This window comes from Medicago sativa, chromosome 8 (assembly GCF_051527215.1).
Source record: "Medicago sativa cultivar Bolivia chromosome 8, Bolivia_mono, whole genome shotgun sequence".
In the NCBI taxonomy this organism is placed as follows: domain Eukaryota; kingdom Viridiplantae; phylum Streptophyta; class Magnoliopsida; order Fabales; family Fabaceae; genus Medicago; species Medicago sativa.
In genome coordinates, this window is record NC_140756.1 from 5,419,197 (window position 1) to 5,438,420 (window position 19,224).

General features: G+C 32.2%; 2 protein-coding genes and 1 long non-coding RNA gene across 3 annotated transcripts; 2 read left to right on the forward strand and 1 right to left on the reverse strand.

The window, feature by feature from the left end:
* The first annotated feature begins 274 nt into the window (after positions 1–274).
* LOC146896379 (uncharacterized) lies at positions 275–2,577 on the forward strand. Its single transcript, XR_015023111.1, has 2 exons — positions 275–510; positions 2,343–2,577. It is a non-coding gene; the product is annotated as an uncharacterized LOC146896379 (long non-coding RNA).
* A 3,468-nt stretch (positions 2,578–6,045) lies between these two features.
* Positions 6,046–16,050, forward strand: OVA5 (Lysyl-tRNA synthetase, class II). Its single transcript, XM_085731492.1, has 14 exons — positions 6,046–6,288; positions 7,393–7,611; positions 7,783–7,891; positions 10,403–10,511; positions 10,919–10,976; positions 11,854–11,922; positions 12,720–12,827; positions 13,305–13,397; positions 13,985–14,089; positions 14,191–14,397; positions 14,600–14,694; positions 15,021–15,111; positions 15,483–15,653; positions 15,742–16,050. Exons 1-14 carry the CDS (start codon positions 6,076–6,078, stop codon positions 15,832–15,834), a joined length of 1,740 nt encoding a protein of 579 aa, XP_085587618.1. The 5' UTR covers positions 6,046–6,075; the 3' UTR covers positions 15,835–16,050.
* Positions 16,051–16,528: 478 nt separating this feature from the next.
* Positions 16,529–17,369, reverse strand: LOC146896381 (germin-like protein subfamily 3 member 4). The gene has a single exon (XM_085731493.1). It carries the CDS (start codon positions 17,291–17,293, stop codon positions 16,631–16,633), a length of 663 nt encoding a protein of 220 aa, XP_085587619.1. The 5' UTR covers positions 17,294–17,369; the 3' UTR covers positions 16,529–16,630.
* Between the last annotated feature and the right edge of the window lie 1,855 nt (positions 17,370–19,224).

Below are 19,224 nucleotides of genomic sequence, written 5' to 3' on the forward strand. Positions count from 1 at the left end.
AGGTGAAAATGATTCAAGAGAAGATGAAAGCGTCGCAGAGTCGACAGAAGAGTTACCATGATAAGCGTAAGAAAGACCTTGAGTTTCAAGAGGGAGACCATGTGTTCTTGAGAGTTACTCCAACGACCGGTGTCGGTCGTGCATTGAAGTCAAAGAAATTGACTCCAAAGTTTATTGGTCCTTATCAGATATCCGAGAGAATTGGCACGGTGGCTTATAGAGTTGGCTTACCACCGCATTTATCGAATTTGCACGATGTGTTTCATGTGTCGCAGCTGAGGAAATATGTTCCAGACCCATCCCATGTGATTCAGAGTGATGATGTGCAAGTTAGAGACAACCTTACGGTGGAGACCTTACCCTTGAGGATTGATGATCGCAAGATGAAGACGTTGAGAGGCAAGGAGATACCTCTAGTGAGAGTTGTTTGGAGTGGAACGACTGGTGAAAGCCTGACATGGGAGCTAGAGAGTAAGATGATGGAGTCTTATCCAGAGTTGTTTGCTTGAGGTAAATTTTCGAGGACGAAAATTCTATAAGTTGGGGAGAGTTGTAACGCCCGTCTTAATTATTCGATTATTTAAAAATATATTTATATATATGATTTACGTGATTTTCATGATTGATATGTGTGAATTTTATGATTCATGAAGTTGAGTGGGTTACATGATTTATAACTGCATAATGTGGAGTATTTTGTTGTGGTGAAGTTGCTAGGTTGTTATGACTTATTTTATTATTAAATAAAATAAGATTTGACAAATAAAATAAAAATATTAAAAATTGGGCTGTGTGGTGAGATGAGCAATTAGTAGTGATAAGAGTAATTAGGAAAGATAAATAGACAGACATAAGTTAAGAAAAGTAGTACGTACGTTTTTGGAGAAAAAGTCAGAAAGAGAGAAGAACCAAGGAGAGCTGCGATTCTGCTATTATCAGGTAAGGGTGAGACTAATTTTCAATATTATTAAGGGTATAATTCTATAGGATGAATTTAGCATGATTAGGTTAAGTTTTGGTGAGAATTGAGAATTAGGTTTAGGATCAATTTTGATGAATGAATCAAGAACAGATGTTAGATTGATGCAAAATTAGTGTACAGACCTTAGATATGACTTAAGATGATAATTAGATGCTATTTGGATGAAGGAATCATGAATATAGGTGAAAAGTTGTGATTTTTAGGTTTCTGGCCGTACTGACATTCATCGCTCGCACCTGCGAGCAAGAACACTCGCATCTGCGAGCTAGAACCCAGAACTCGCAACTGCGAGCAACACAACTCGCAACTGCGAGTGACCTGTGAGCTCGCAACTGCGAGCAGAATAACTCGCCACTGCGAGTAAATACGTAGGAACCCAGAATGCACACTTTGCTCGCCATTGCGAGTGAAGTTACTCGCAACTGCGAGTTAGGCTGTTAGTTGCCCAAAATTGTCCCGATGCGATCCTTTCGCACGTATAGTCTTGAGCTGACCTTGGAAGTAAGAATGAGGGTGATTTAGAATGTTTCCAGATGTTACAGAAGTCTGTTTATATGACTAAAATGATTAGTAATGTTGCATGAATAATGTTATGATGTTTTTATGATATTATGTTGATGTAATCCATTCCTTAAATGATGTTGAGATATTCCAACACTGTTATATGTTGTAAATCTGTTGCTGTTCATTGCTGCTGACCTTTAATGTCTTGAGATTGCATGAGTCAGTCTATGTTGCAAGAAATTAAGAAGTTGTCCATGATTATGAGTCGTATGAGTCGTTCATGATGTCGTCTAAGTTGCTGGAAGTTTGAGTCCATTGCATACTCATTAAAGTTGGGGGCTTTAGGCCCGGCAGCCTTTGTGCTCATTAAAGTTGGGGGCTTTAGGCCCGGCAGCCTTTGTGCTCATTAAAGTTGGGGGCTTTAGGCCCGGCAGCCTTTGTGCTCACACGTTGAAGAGCCTATTATGCTCATTTGTTGTTGATTGGTACCACATGCATTTGCATATCAAGAAGTTCATGATGTTAAGTTGTCAAGTTGTTGTTGAGTTGATAGAGTTGCATGGTCTAAGATGAGTTGTGTTGTCGAGTTGTTGTTGAGTTGATAGAGTTGCATGGTCAAAGATGAGTTGTGTCGTCAAGCTGAGTGTTAAGTTGATTATGATTGTGATGAAAATTAGTAATGATATTTGATGATTGTATTTGTTATGAAATGAAATATATACTGATTGTTAATTGTTGACATGTTATTAATGTTTAAGTTGTTAAATGCATTTTATTGGATTATATGCTTAATGTATTGACTATGAAATCTCACCCCTTCTGCGTATATGTTGCCTCGACCGTGGGTAATGTGCAGGTAATAAAGATTAGAGGCGTTCATGAGTGGACTCTCAGTTGGTGTCTAGGTGCTCTGATACGTAACGGGATGGGGGCTTGCTTTTACTTCTATTCCTTACGTGTCTCTTTTATGAACTAATTTATGAGATTTTCCAATAAGGCCTGCGTGCCAAGACTTTTAGATGTTGAACTATTTTCCGCTGCAACAATTTTAAGATTTTCATGATGTTGAATTGAAAAGATAATTATTATTATCCGTTTTATGATTTAAATGAAGTATGTGACATTCCGTTGTGATCAAAATACTCTGATTTTAAATGAAATTTTTATGTTGGGAAAACGGGGTGTTACAAGTTGCGTATATCTTAAGCATTTTGTCATACCCCAATTTTTGACCTAAAAACTTTCATTCTAGTTTTTTTTTTTTTAAAAAAAGGTCAATAAATATTCTGTCTTTACACCAAATGCAATTTTATAAGTATTTTTCCTTTAGTTACTTGTTTTACAAGTTAACTTCAAATTTTTCTCTTTTATGCATATTTTTTTTATTTTTTTCACATTTTTATTTTGTTACTTCGTTCTCAGAAAAATTCAATTTCATCACAACAAACATTTCAATTCCAATTCTTTTCATTTCTATTGCATTTCTAATCACAAAAATCACAACTTTACACCAATTTTTCATTATTATTTTATTATTTTTATTTATGACAAAATTAAAAAAAACACTAATTTTCACAAATTCACACAAAATGCACATTTCACTCCCACTTCATTTATTTCCCCACAAATTGTGCATCTAGATTCTTCTTCACATATAACACCTCATCATTATCCAACACATCATCACTCACCACCAAAAATCATCCAAAAAGTCCCAAAAACTCAATTTTTTTGCAAAATTCCAAACTACCCTTTCTTACCCATCACTTAATCTAATTTTATGTATATTTTGTTGGATTTTGGTTGTGAATGAAAGATGTCTTTTGTAAAAGACTAAAAATTAGGTTATAATTATTGAAGGCTCCAGAAGAGCAAATATATTGTCTTTTGTGAAACTAGTTTTAGTATTACATTTGACACTGTAAAAAGTATTAAAGGCTCCGAAAGAGCAAATATATTGTTACATGAAAGAATAGAGTTACGCGTTAAAAATGTATTATACTAATTTAAGTGTCATAATAATTTATTATGTTTCACGGGCACCCTCCTAAATGAATGTCATATTAAAATAAGAAATGAAGGATAGGTTCAATATGTCTATATTATGAGACAATTTTTTCATAAATAAGTGTAATGAAAAATTATATGTCTTTTCATCTATATTGACTACACATATATTAGTGAAATTGATCCACATATTATTGTAAACCTGAAGTTTACATATTATATTATTAGTGCAATGGTAGCATGTATTATTGTAAACTAGAAGTTTACAAATTATATTAAATTTATCGTTGGCAAGACCGGTTGGGTTATCCCGGATCTATTATGATGCAAAAACTAGTTGAAAAAAAAAAATGAAGAACTAGAAGATTCTTCAATCTAGTAACTATTGTGTGTTACTAGTTCCCAGAGAAAGTTGACAATGTAAAAGAACGAGTCTCTCACTTATCTAAGGTGATATTTAAATTAATGTGATATTATTATGTCAACAAATTTGACTAAGAGTTTATTTTTTGAACTTTTCAGAAAGCATTTGATAAGTATCATTTGTCAATTGATATTGAATAACTGGTAGCATATGCTCATAAAAATGGACTTGAAGATCCATTCTTTAGACGTCTAAAGTTAATTGTATAATTGATACTTACAAGACCATACCTTATACACTATAGTTTGGTTATGAGACCATGTCTTATAAACTCTATTTTGGGAATCAATAATCTTGTATGCTGAGATATTGATATGCATCAAGCCAACACATTACTATATATAAGTCTCCTCTAATCTATCATTGGTTTAAGGTTAATAACCTAATATTTCTCATCCAAGTGGATTTTTGAATGTGTTGTGTGTATCACAATTGCTCGAATATAATGCACTAAGATAAATCTTAAAAAAATATTGGGAAAATATATTTGATATATATTAATCTCCATCTATCATTAACTGTGTTGAGCCAACTTATTTACAGCTCAGTAGGCTGATTATCAATTGATGGATTAGTTTTCCCAATATTAGGAGGAGATAATAAGCAGCTGGAAATGTGAACCTGAAGTTCAAATAAATGATTTGAAAGGAAATATTATTGTCTCATCTTGATCCTCAAATATAACTCATTTGCAAAGTTAAACAAATTAAATATCAGCTGCTAATGCTCCAAATGATTGAATCTCAACTGGTCAGAGCATGGTGCTGATAACGTGTAATGAAATAAACTAAAAGCACAAGATCAAAGAAGAAGAGGAAGAAGATGATGAGAACTTTTGTATTATTTTCTTCACAAGTGTGTCTTTACATCAACAAATGAGTCCTATTTATAGGATACAAATAAGCAAGTGAATGTTCACATGCAATCAAAGAGCACTAACAATTCATTCCACTAATGAGAGTTATAGAACTTGGAAGACCAAGAATGGACATCCACCAACTTTATTATTCATAACAGTTTAAGAATATAATTGAAATTATAAAAAGTTCAGCCTGAAATCTCTATCCCTTTCATATATAATATTGATAATATTGATCCAATTGTAGTGGGATGTTTTCTATTTTAATAAGATTTAATTTTTAATTAAAATTTAAAATAATATCATTAAAAGACAGATAGTAAATAAAATATAGTTCAAATAAAGGGTAAAATAGGTAATAAAAAAGTCAGTCCCAACTCATATATTTTAAGCATATTTTCTTATATAATATAGATAATACTTTTTTTTACTTAATTTTAAATCTTTAAAAAGTGCCTATAACAAAGAGGAGCAAATCATCAATTAAGTCTCTGTTTTTGTAAGTCAATCTCAAATTAGTCTCTGACTCTATTAATATTTCAAAATAGTCTATGTCTTTGTTAAACGTTTCTTAATAAGATCACTATCTCTATATTTTTGTTACATGAATAGACACTTATTTAAAAAACTTTTGACAAAGATAAAAACTATTTTAAAATATTATCAAATATTTTTCAATTAGATCATATTTTTATATTTTTGTCATAAGACGATACTTAGTTGCAAAATTTTTGATAGGACTATTTTAAAAGGGTTTTTCTATCATGTGCAAATTTGCACATGTTAAGAAGTTTAAAGTACTCCCTCCGTCCCATATTACTTGACCTATTTAGAATATTTGCACTATTCATGTAACATGCTTTGACTCTATTTTTCTACTAATATATAAAAATAAAATATAACATATAAGATGTTGTTAGATTCGTCTCGATTAATATTTTCAAAATATCAAATTTTCGTAATTTTTTCTACTAGATTATTAAAGAAATTTAAGTTTAAAATTGTTCATTGGCATACGTGACAGAGTCAACTAGGTCAAGTAATATGGGACGGAGGGAGTAGTAACTTTGACTTGAAACTTGTGTTTTTTATAATAAATATGTAGCTTTTGAATAAAAATTGTTGATTTTCAATAAAAAGTTACTACTTGGTTACATTAACATGTGCAATATTGCACATGTAAACCCATTTTAAAATATTAATATATTAATATAGTTTGAGACTAAATAAAAGTATTGGTGGTTTATTCTCGTAAGCGGAGGTGTTGAAACTGATACTCGATAGATAGAAAGGAAAAAAATGGTGGAGGCGTTGAAACTGTTGAACCTAACATGGAACCCTTTGATGAACAATTTCATTCACGCATTTCGTCGAACACCTCGCACGCTTCTTATCCGCGCCTCTTCTTCTTATTCAACCACCTCCTCCGGTCGCAACCGCCGTAATTCTCCGTCGTCCTCCACCACTTCCACCTCCGATAGGGAGTCTATTCGAGCCATGCGCTTGAAGAAGGTACCTTGCTCTGATTGAGTGAATTTCAAACTTTCGTAATGTGAAAGTGTTCACTGTATAACTTCAATTGTGGATTATGTTTTCGTTGATTTTATTGTTTACCTAGTGAGTTTTTGGTTTCAAGCTTCGAAATTTTCTTTTTGGATGAAATGGCAACCGTATTTTTGCTCCTACATTGCAAAAAAATTTCTTATTGTATTTTACTTGGATTTCGGTTTCTGTGATATGAAAATTAATGAGTTGGAGATAGATAAAGATAAGATATATGATAGAACATTACTGTGTTTTTGTAAAACGTGAGTTTGATCAAAAGTGCGGCCAAAAACCACATTTGTGTAGAAGCTAGTATTTGAAGATAGACAAAATCGCATCGGGAAGCATGCAAAAGTGCGTTTGTGTGTTGTAAACGGGAAACCAAACACACACTTAGTGGGACATGACTTGATTGTTGTTGTTATGATGGTGGTGATATAGTAGAAATTAAAATATGTCAGCCCTTTTAGGACAAACAACTTAATTAAGCATACGAAGCACGAATATAGACACGTACACGAGACATGACCCAAACATGTTGACACTAATAGTAATTTGAGAAAATGACATAATCCAAAGTAATAACATGTGTCGATGTCGGACACCGGATACACATTCGACCATAAGTGTCGGTGCTACTATTAAGCGCTTATGGTATATATACTTATCATCTAAGTGATTATGTATAAGTTATTTCTTTAATAAAAGAAAAAAAATATAGTCGAACTATTTTTATTTAAGCTTTAAGCTGTTTTCATAAGCTATTCTGGAGAGCTTATGAAAATAAGTTGAAAATATCCTATGGGCATGTTAATAGGCTCTCGCAAGTAGTGCTTATGTGAGTATATAAATTCAAATAAGTCAATGCAAATTTTCAAATAGGCCCCAATTATCATTCTTTGGGACTAGCTGGAACTTTCTCTGATTATGGTTAGTTTGAACAATGTGATGAATTTTTGTTGTGTTTTTGTCAAAGGGATAAATTAATGGTCTTTATTTTGGGAAAATTGTTTTCTCACTTGAACAACTTAAATTTGTAATTTTTGCCAACTCTGTTTTGTATATTTGTAGGTTGAAGAACTTAGAAGCAAGGGGCTCGATCCCTATGCTTATGAGTGGAACAAAACGCACAGTGCAAATCAGTTACAAGATATATATAGAGATTTAGGAAATGGTGAAGAAACTAATAGTGAGACTGATCATGTATCTATTGCGGGAAGAATTGTTGCTAGGAGAGCATTTGGAAAGCTTGCCTTTTTGACACTAAGAGACGATTCAGGGACAATTCAGGTTTTTTACTCTTTTTACTGTCTTTGTACATGCACTTTAACTTTGATAAGATATAAATTATATTTGTTCTTTAGGATAAATGTTGTTGGTAGATTCTAATGGAAGTTATATATGTTCTTTAGGATAAATGTTGTTGGTAGATTCTAACGGATGTTAATATATATGTTTCAGCTCTATTGCGAAAAGGAGAGACTTGATGATCAGTTTGAGCAGTTGAAGGCATATGTTGATATTGGTGATATACTAGGTGCAAGAGGAACAATTAAACGCACAGAAAAAGGTATTACCTAGGAATTGGTTTTTTCGGTAAATTATTTCATGCATTGCAAATGCATGCTATATCTTCAGCCCAAAAGTCTATAGTTTATACTGGATTTCCATCTGATTTTTGTGTTACCGCCATGTAAAAAAACGAAGTCTGGACTTGCTGTTGACCAAATGATTTGTGTGAATTCCTCTGCATCTGCCTTGTTTGAGATATATATATATATATATGTATATATATATATATGTATATATATATATATATCTATATATATATATATATATATATATATATATATATATATATATGTAAATTAAGATAACATACTGAAAGTTTGCTTCCAACTTGATAAATACTAACTCTAGTATCTTAGTGATGAGAGTTTTGGGACTTTATAATTTCATAAATGTTTCGCTTTTTAATTAAAAGAAGATTACAATGTAAACACTAAACACATGTTTACTCCAACTGAAAGTCTTACGCTGTCTCTGGTTGGATTAATTCAAACATTGTTTATTTGAGAACTTATCTCGGTGAATAGATAAGCTGATAGTTTTCTTACTAGACTTAATTTGCTCTGTCATCTTTGTTTCCATTGTGTTTTTACTTTTCCTTGTGTAGCGTTAGCGTCTATCTAAGTCATGCTGCAGTTACTCTTGCATATGGTTTGCATAAATTTCAAGATTTGACTTGAACTAGTTACGATAATGGAAAGTTAGTTATCGAATAGCTAAACTTTTGAAGATTGATAGCTAAACTTTTCAAGATTAATATCCTTTCTCTTCATTGACTAAATTCCCTTTGACAAATCTAGTTGATAATTCATAATTTTCCTTTGCCTTTGTTTACTTTGCTCTCGACTTTTTGGCAGTTCCTTGTATGTTGGTCTGGGTTTTTAATTGATTAGGATTCATGAATAATTGGGAATCCATGTTTGTTTTTTTTGGGTACAATAAGCTAGGCCAATCAGTTAAGATCCCATATCTGGAGGGTAGTTCCTCCGAAACTTCCAGGTCTCACCATAACTGGCTTAATGATCAGCACAAACATCACATTCCTTAAAAAAATGTTGAATTTGCATTTTCCAAGGACAACTCATAAGCTCCAAAATACCCATGGCAACTTGGCTTAATGATCAGCACAAACATCACATTCCTTAGAAAAAATGTTGAATTTGCATTTTCCAAGGACAACTCATAAGCTCCAAAATCTCCATGGTAACATGAGCAAACATGCGGTAGCCAATAACTGGGTCTCTTTGAACACAGAAACCACATTAAGACTATCTGTCTCGCAAAGGATAGACTTAAAACCACAGTCCCAAGCCCAGGCTTCAATTAACCTTTGAGAATCTTGTTTCTCAGCACATTATTAATTAGCTCAACAAAAAGTCCTAACAATAAGGATATTATCTAACAGATACGCTGTCTAAGTTGACCTTTAGAGAATAATTTAAAGTTTATATTAGTGATGCTAGTAAATATTGTAATAATACAAACCTAGTATTGCTGCAACTGAAGATTGGAGGTAATGTACAGAGAAACAAAACAAGACTTTTAATTTAAATTGAAATTTCTTTTTGAATGTGCAGTTTCCACCCTTAAAGCCCAAATGGATCTTGTGCTAGGGGTTTGTTATAGATGCAATAAAGTCAATCTTAACCTCTTGTGAAAGTTGGTTGTTGACACAATGTTTTCTTCTTTTTGTGCCTTTGGCAACTTAATAAGATTTCAAATATAGAATCGTGAAGAGGAATCAAGTCATTACATTGAATAGATATGTTAAACTCTGCCAACATATATTATATATGAGGAGGAATCAAGTCACTCCAGAAGTAACTCACTTTGAGTGGAGTTACTCTGCTTAATAACTCATTACATTGAATTCACCAATCCAAGGATATACAACTCAAAAACAACCATCTTTACTACAATATCACTTGCCTATTATCTGGGACGGGCCAGTCTAGGGAGATACCTTATTTTAAGTAAAGGGATAATTCGTTTTATGTTAAAGTGAATAAAATGGAATGTTCATTTCAGTTCCAAGAAATCTAGAAATCCACTCTAATGAATGAGGACAAATTAAGTTGGAAGATTAACTGTACTCAATGAGGGGTAACCTTGGCGCAACTGGTAAAGTTGTTGTCATGTGACTGGAAGGTCACGGGTTCAAGTCCTGGAAACAGCCTCTTGTGTAAAAACAGGGTAAGGCTGCGTACAATACACCAAAAATGGTGGGACCCCTTCCCGGACCCTGCGTATGCGGGAGCTTTAGTGCACCGGGTTGCCCTTTTTTTTTTTATTAACTGTACTCAATGTTTGACTTGCATCTTTGTGGTCTTTCAAGAATTTTAAATGTGGTCTTTATCTTATTTTTATATTCTTATTTACATGTTATTTTCCTTTCACTTTTTACACACTGTAATTTGTAATAATTCAAAAAGTGCAAAAATAGGGGGGCATCCTTTTGAAATTTTCTTTAAATCCAGCTTTACCACCTTCTCATGTTATTTATTGTCTTCAGGGGAACTTTCTGTGTGTGTGCTATCTTTTGCAATCCTTACAAAATCTTTGCTTCCACTTCCTGACAAATATCACGGTCTAACTGATATAGATATACGCTATCGCCAGAGGTAAGCTTGTACCTCAATATTGTATTTGTGTCCCTTTTACTTGTTATCATTGCTGTTATATACTATTACTAATGCATTTGGTATTATATCAGTGATGTTTCTTTCATTAAAATTCTTTTGCACTACATAGTTCTCTTCTACTACCTTATTCTATTTTTGTTGGAGTATATCAAATCCCTTGTTCTTTCTTACTTTTTCATCTCTGGTAAATAGTTTCCATCTGTCATTCTTTTTAACGTTCTTTTATTTATTTACTTAGTACTTTTTTCTCTCTTTTTTTTTGTGCTACTCTTTATTTTCCTTCATATTCCTACAGCATCTCCAGTTATCATTCTCACCCTTGGACTGAAATTTGGATAGCCCGTTTTACAAATATCTCTTCATGTTTGCTGTCTACTTGTGGTTAGGTATGTAGATATGATTGCAAATCCAGAGGTAGCTGATGTGTTCCGCAAAAGAGCCAAGGTAGTTTATTTTCTAAACTTTATCTGCTTAAGGAAATCATTGCTGCTTCTCTTAGTTATATATTAAAATTTTTTGTTTTATTGTCGAATAAGACAATCTAAAACAATAGTCTAGGAATCAAACTCAATGAATAACAAGTAGGTTATTATTGCAATTCTACATATATAGGAAGTGTATTTTTCGTTAAGCCAGAAAATGTCTAGCAGTTTCTATGTTTCTCTCTTTCACTTTGTCAAAATAAACTAAACTAGATGGTAAAAAGATGTAGCTGCAACTTAGTCTTCATATCTTTAAATGCAAGTTACCAGCCATGCCATATATCTCAACCTCACCCAGTACATGTGTGCCTGCGCTAAATCTTTGCTATTATATAATTATCCTTCAAGTTTTTAATTAGGGTGATTAAGAATGAAAGCTCTAAATAATCCTTGTAATATAATTTATACTATACTATTCTTCAAATTTTTGGTTTTCAAATTATGTTTGTATTAGAATGTATTTGGTCATCAATAGGTTGTAATACATTATGATTTACATCAGCATCTGCTGACATATCTCTATTATATATCATCATAATTGCTATAAATGTTTTGGAGTAGAATTTTGGTAAAACAATTGGGTATGTGCTAATTACCTTTGGGCTTTGAGGTTGCAATAAATTATGATATACATCAGCATCTTTATCTTGTTACTGTAAGGCTACTCTTTTTTGCTTGTATGCTGTTAATTAACGGATATATGATTGGAATGTTTGTTACCGTAGCCTCACATTATCTTCTTCTGCTGATATATTGTTAACAAGAGATACTTCATTTATCCATGACCAAGCATTTAGCTACTATCTGTATTATTTTTCTGATCAATTCAATTAATATAGGTTGTATCAGAGATACGGAGGACAATGGATTCTTTAGGTTTCGTTGAGGTTGAAACTCCAGTTTTGCAGGTTTGTGGATTTTCATTGTACCTACACAGTTTTGTCTTTGTAGGAGAAGTACATGTAGGGAATCTGCTGGTTATTTAATTGAAATATAGCTATTATTTAATATTTGTAAAATGCTAAGTGCGTCAGTGTCTCATAAGTAGTTTTGATATTTTAACAGGCTAGTTTGGTAGGTATTATATACTCGTATGATTATTCTCATATTTATGCATTGCTCTCTGGTTCTCTTGAAAGTCAGATTGATATAGGAGTGTTAGCATCTCAATTGAATGTCATTGTGCCACCTGTTACTATTTTTGTTAATTATATCATCATTAGTTCTGATTTTACTAAACTAACTATTTGATGATAAGAACCTTGACCAATTTGCGTCCTCTTTTTGCCTTCATTGTTTTTGTTTGACTCCTTGGCATTACCAATTTACTACTAAACTTTTGATAGTAACTAAAATGATGGTGCTTCTAAATACTTATCAAGTAGCCATTCATTTTAGAAATCTATTCATCACCTTGTTGCCATTTTTTAATGTTCGCTCACATATTTCTTTCTGTTGTAATTCAGTACATTTTGTTTATGTTTAGAGTATCATGCCTTCTATTGAGCAATGCAATTATATGATGTTTGTCAAAGCTGTAACTAGATGGCCTTAGGAACGAAGTACTGTATAACTAGGCGGGTTCATTATACAAAATGTAAACCATATAATGTTTCCAGATTCACTCTGAATATCCATATACCGTGGCATACACTTGCATTTTGCACATGGAGTTTTTTTTTTTCTGATTAATTTCATTGATTAGGGAGAAGCTGGAGGAGCCGAAGCTAGACCATTCGTGACATACCACAATTCTCTTGGAAGAGACTTATATTTGAGAATTGCGACTGAATTGCACCTAAAGAGAATGCTGGTGAGATTTTTATTTTTATTTTATTTGTAAAGTCATCAGTTTACATTCAGAAAAGAGCTTACAAACAGCGTTGTTGTTTTTTTTTAAATGCAAGGAAATGTTGAGGAATCAACATCTTTTTATCTTATTTAGCAAGGATTAGGATTTAATGCTATATTCATCACGAGTAAGGTTTAGTGTTTATCCCAAATGTAATGCAAAAGAATTAGATTAATAGTCCTAGATATTGATTCTAATTATTGATCTGTCTGTACAGTATAATAATCAGAATCCATCCTTTCCTTCCAAGGAAAACTTCATTTTCTATAAAAAATAAAAAATTAATAGAGAACTTCACTTGTTTTAGCTGCCAACTTTTTGAAAAACCTGTGTCTTGATCACGGGACATCCTCTAGTAATAGTTTGAGATTGTGCACAAAAACAAGACTATTGATTTAGTCTAGCTGTTAACCATTTTAAAGTTTTTCTTTATGGCAGGTGGGTGGGTTTGAAAAAGTATACGAGATTGGTCGAATATTTAGAAATGAAGGAATATCAACTCGTCATAATCCGGAATTTACAACTATAGAGGTAAATCAAAGTTTAAATTTAATAAGTGAGATTTTGAAGCTTCCATTACTTATAATTTGAAGTTATTTTGGATATCACGCGTGGCACAACTATTGGAGTTGTTGCCACGTGACTGGTGGTCATGGATTTGAGTCATGTAATTAGTCTCTTGCAAATGCAAGGTAAAACTACCTACAAATATGCAATTGATTTGTAATGGGAAAGGGTTGTGAATCCCACTATGGCAAGCACTTGGTTGCCCTCTTTTATGCTTTGTTGCCAATCTTCACATGTCTAATCCCAAGATCAAATAAAAAACAGGGTTGTTCAGGCATCCAACATTCCAACAACCGTCGTGAAACTTTTTCAAATCCTAATGTGAATCAACAATTGTCTTTTCAAATGTGCCCTGAAAATTTAAGTTAGTTTTAGTACTTGAGACGGGCATATACAATGTTTCCCTCCCCTAACTTTTCATGGCTTAGGCTTTCAAGCTAGTTGTTTTGACAATGTTTACATGATATTCTAATTTGTATTATTTTATAGTTTGTACTTCTCACTGTATCTTGAATTATATCTGAAATGTATTCATATTAGTTAATTTTTAGATGTATGAAGCATACTCAGACTACCAAAGCATGATGAATTTAGCAGAGGAAATTGTCACTCAGTGTGCTCTTGCAGTTCACGGAAAGCTTACTGTTGATTATCAGGTAAACATTGTTCTTGCTAGCCTAAAACTTCAACAGTCTTCTATTGAAATTTCATTTTTTAATAACAAATTTGTTGAAGCGGGTGTAATGATTCCGTACAGGGAGTTGAGATATGTTTGGAAAGGCCCTGGAGGAGGGAGACCATGCACAATCTTGTTAAAGAAATTTCCGGGATCGATTTCAATGAATTGGGAAATGATCTCGAGGTTGCAAAACAAGCTACTCTGAGTACCCTTGGAAAGAATCTTGATAACAAGGATAAAGCTTCCATTGAAGCATGCCAATCTGCCGGCCACCTACTTAACGAGGTTGATTGGCTTCACATTTTATCTTTGATATAGGCAATATTTTATTCATTTTATTTGATAAAGCTTGTTATATTTGCAATTAATCAAAATTTTGAGGTGGTGATCTACATATTGACATCCCTTTTTGGCAACATTTTTTACATTTGTTATATTGTCAATTAACTTGCATACATTGACTAGTTTGTTTCTATTATGTATTTAGGTTTTTGAGATATATGTAGAACCAAAGCTCATCCAACCTACATTTGTTTTAGACTACCCAATTGAGATATCTCCATTGGCTAAACCACACCGCAGGTATACACATTTTAGACGATATTGTGTAATGTTAATTATGTTTCTTTGCTGTAATTAATTTTGTTTTGAGTCTTTGACCTAAAGTAGAAAGTACCATACAATTTGGATCTCTTACAACATTCAGTTACAACTTTCTATTCCATTCCATTGAAGTTGAAATTTTCTGTTATCAATTGGCTTTGCCCCTTGTTTTCATCGCAAAAGTCAAAATTTCTAATCAATTCATATTGTTCCTGGATTTTGATCACCATTGTTCACTACTTTTTTGTTGCAACATTTCCTGTTTCTAGATATTATCTTTAATCTTACACTTGATCCTCCATTAGATCCACAGGTTTGACTGAGAGGTTTGAACTTTTCATTTGTGGTCGGGAACTAGGCAATGCATTCTCTGAATTGACTGATCCTATAGATCAGGTAAGCTTCCAAACTTTTCACATTCAGGCATCGCAGCTTGTATGGGTTTAACTGACCACAAACTAAAAACGATGTGTTAGTCGTCAACTATTTCTCATCGTATACAACATGGGAAAAAGAAAAAAACCCTGGTAGGAGATGAATATAAGATAATGTTATGACTTCTCTGCATGTTACGATGTGGATTTATCTTCATATGATTGTTAGTTTAGAAGAGTTTATCTTGTGTTCTTTTATTGTATCTGCAATAACACCTTAACAAGATAGATGGCATGGATAACAAAAAAAAATCATTTATACATTTAATGACTTACCAACGTAGCAATAGTTTGACGGTGAACAAAATGGTTGCATTTTTTTTTACCTGGCAGCGAGGACGCCTAGAAGATCAAATTAGACAACACGAAAAGAAAAAAGCAGCTCTTTCAACAAATGGTGGTAAAAAAGAAGGAATAGAAAATGAGGATGATTCGTATGATGTGACTCTTGACGATGATTTCCTAACGGCTTTGGAGTATGGAATGCCTCCAGCTTCTGGAATGGTACATAATCTGTTTGCATGTCTTTGTTTGGTTAATTTTTTCCCCCCTTCCTTTTAACCTTCATTTACTAAGATTACATTCTTTCCAGGGACTTGGGATTGACAGGTTGGTGATGCTTTTGACAAATTCTCCCAGCATTAGAGATGTAATAGCCTTCCCAGTACTCAAGGTCCAACAATAAGGACAGTTTTGTTATTTTAGCAGTTAATGTATGTCAGAATAATAGAGCTCTCCATCATCATTATTTACTATTTCTGATGTCATTGTTTTAATTATTATTATCATTATTAATTCATTTGAATTATTTGTATACCACATGGAATTTGATTAAGCATGAAAGTTTTTTCCTTAGTTGAAAGAGCATCATGAATTCAAAGGTTATCTTGTCTTGGCTTAATTATTTTGATGGTTCCTCTAGGTTATGTTATAATATTTTGGTGCTCCCACTTGGTGACTTGGGTCACAAGTTGGCGCTACCCAACTCTGCATAATATTTAATTTAGTTGTATTGTATGCATGTATTATTTAATTTTTACATGAAAAGTACATGTTACACTAGAAACTTAATATTTGATAAAATATATAACAAAAATACTAGGCTGAAACATCGAGCCTGGTTCACGACTTCACACTTATGATTCACCATGAAAAATAGATACACGCAAGGGAAATATATAACAAAAGAATTTATTCACCAATGAACTAATTTATTTTTTGCAATTTTAATCAGCATTAGTGCAGTCATAATATAAACTCCAAGCATATTGAGAAATAACATTATTCCCAAGCATTGTTGTATTCACATTGACAATGTTTTTTCCCCTTTTTCTAGTTAGCTTAATAAATAATACAGAATGTAACTTGGACCATTTCAATAACCAAACAAAATCAAAACTATATTCGTTTATTCACTGTAAGAATTGACATGAATTAGAACCAATATTTAAGAATGCAAAAGGCAGCAATAATATGAATGGCTAAGAGGTTGAACTGATAATATCACCATGAACTTGAGAAGCAGAAAGTGAGATAATTTTCTTTTTCAGCTTCTCTACAGATTCCAATGTTGTGTCAGAAGTTGTAGGAATAATAGATACTTGTCCAGGATTTTGACTATTGTACACTGAGTAGACAATGGCTTCTTCAAAACCTTGATTTAGAATGTAATGGAATAAACCTTTAGGGAAAACACAAACATCACCAACTTTGAGAACATTTTGGAAAACTTGATTTTGTGTATCAATAAATCCAACTAGTAATACACCTTTTTTAACAAAGATCATTTCAGTAGCTCTTGGATGATAATGGAAGTTTACTAAGCCATCATTATCGATATCGATTCTTCCAATCGAGAGACCAAGAGTGTTCAGCCCTGGAAATTCAGCAGCAGTGACAAGTTTCACGGATGCGCCAAAAATGTCGGTAGAACTAGCGTTATTTAATTCCGCGGTCTTGAAATCTTGAGCTGTTACATTAGCTGGATTTTTGCAGGGTAGACCATTGATGAATATGGTTTGTTTATTTGGTGGAATTGATGGACATGTGTCTTGTAAGTTGTCACAATCTGCTAATGAAACTTGGATTTTGGTTAAGAGATTAAAAAAGAACACAAAGAAAATATTGTAAACAAAGGATTTCATCTTGTATTTTCTCTACTTTGGTGACTATATTTTCTTGCAGATTATTATGATGGATTTGAATAAATTATCCACTTCAATTCATATCATATATATAGTATATAAGCGTTGTGCACAATAAAGTTCTTGATGTGAGACTTTGCTAATGTGGATTGCAAGTAATGATACATAGTCTTGGAGTTCAATTCTTGATTTGAAGTATAATGTAAGAAGTGTATGCTTGAAACAAAGGAAACATTGAATCATTTGAGTTAATTTGCACCATGTCCGATAGTTAAATTCCACTGTTATGTCTGAAACTTGAAGGTTTGTATGGTTAACAAGAAATTCCATGTAGGGATCATCAATGATGTTCACTATTAGTAGAAGTTATTTGAGGAATAATAGGGATTTGGTTATCATTTTCAATGGTCAAATTCAAGTAAGTTATGCAGTCAAATTTTAGGCCATGTTTCTATTTTGGATAGGACATATTTTCTAGTAAACTATAAGTTTTAAGGTAAGTTTCCTTTGTACTCATTCATTCCTCCTATTATATTCATCTAAGTAAAAGTAAAGTGCAATTAACAGTACTTTAAAATTATTAAAAAGTTAAAGGGTATCCAGTAGAATCTTTTTTATGGCAAAGTATTATTGACAATGACAATCATGTATGATTTATACATTTACTTTGTGTACTAGGCAAACAGTAACATGATGACAGATTGACAGTATTACAAAAAATTGATATATATATATATATATATATATATATAGACACACACTCTAACCAGATTCTAGAGAATTGAAATGTCTATACTGTAGTATTCTTTTCTTTCTTTCTTTTTGGTTGTGAAAGTCTATGAAACAATAAAAAGGTTAAATGAGTTTTTCGTCTCTATAAATATATTAAATTTTGGTTTTCGTCCCTAAAAATTAAAATGAGATGTTTTCATCCTCACAAAATTTTTTGTTTTATTTTTAGTCCCTAATGGATATAATTTTGACATTTTTAAAACATAATACTACCTCCGTCCCTAATTGTAAGACCCTTTTGAGAATTTTTTTTGTCCCTTTTTATAAGACCCCTTTGCTATTTCCAACTACATTAATTATTTCTTTACATACATGCCCTTATTTATTATACATCTTTTTCTCCAATCAGCAATAAATAACATGTTGAAAACATAAATCAACTCTCTCTCTTAAAGGATAAAATTGTAAAAACAATAGTAATTACAAACATATTTAATACAAATATCCACTATCTTAATTTCCGTTATTTTTTTAAAAGGGCCCTATAATTAGGGACGGAGGTAGTATGAATATATAAATGTTTAACATAATAAACGGACATAACATGAATACAATTTAAACATAAAAGAGTTATAATCTTGACATTCACATGAATATAAAGTGACTATTAAGGATAAAAACAAAATAAAAAAATTTGTGAGGATGAAAACATTCAATTTAATTTTTTAGGGACTAAAATGAAAATTCGTTATATTTATAGGGACGAAAAACTTATTTAACCCAACAATAAATAACAAGACTTTTTTAAGGAATAGTAAATAACAAGATGATGAACAAAAATAATTTAAAGACTTGGGGAACTTATTCATTCTCTGTGCACATTCAGGATTCCAATACTTGCAAAATTTACCTAGTAATTTTAATTTGTTTGCGATGGACCACTTGATAAAGATGTCAAAAAATAATTCCATATATATGCAATGAAAACAGGGTTTGATTTACCACAGTCACAATGAAAACATGATAGTTCATGAAAATAAGCTAAAGTTGTTCTTAAAAGTTGGAAAATTGTGTTTGGTAAAGAGGGATTTTAGTTGTTCTTAAAATTTGTATCAAGGCTATAAAAACATATCAGTTGTTGCTCAAAGCATGAAAAATAATGTTATTAATAATATATATTTTAATGTATTTTAGATATA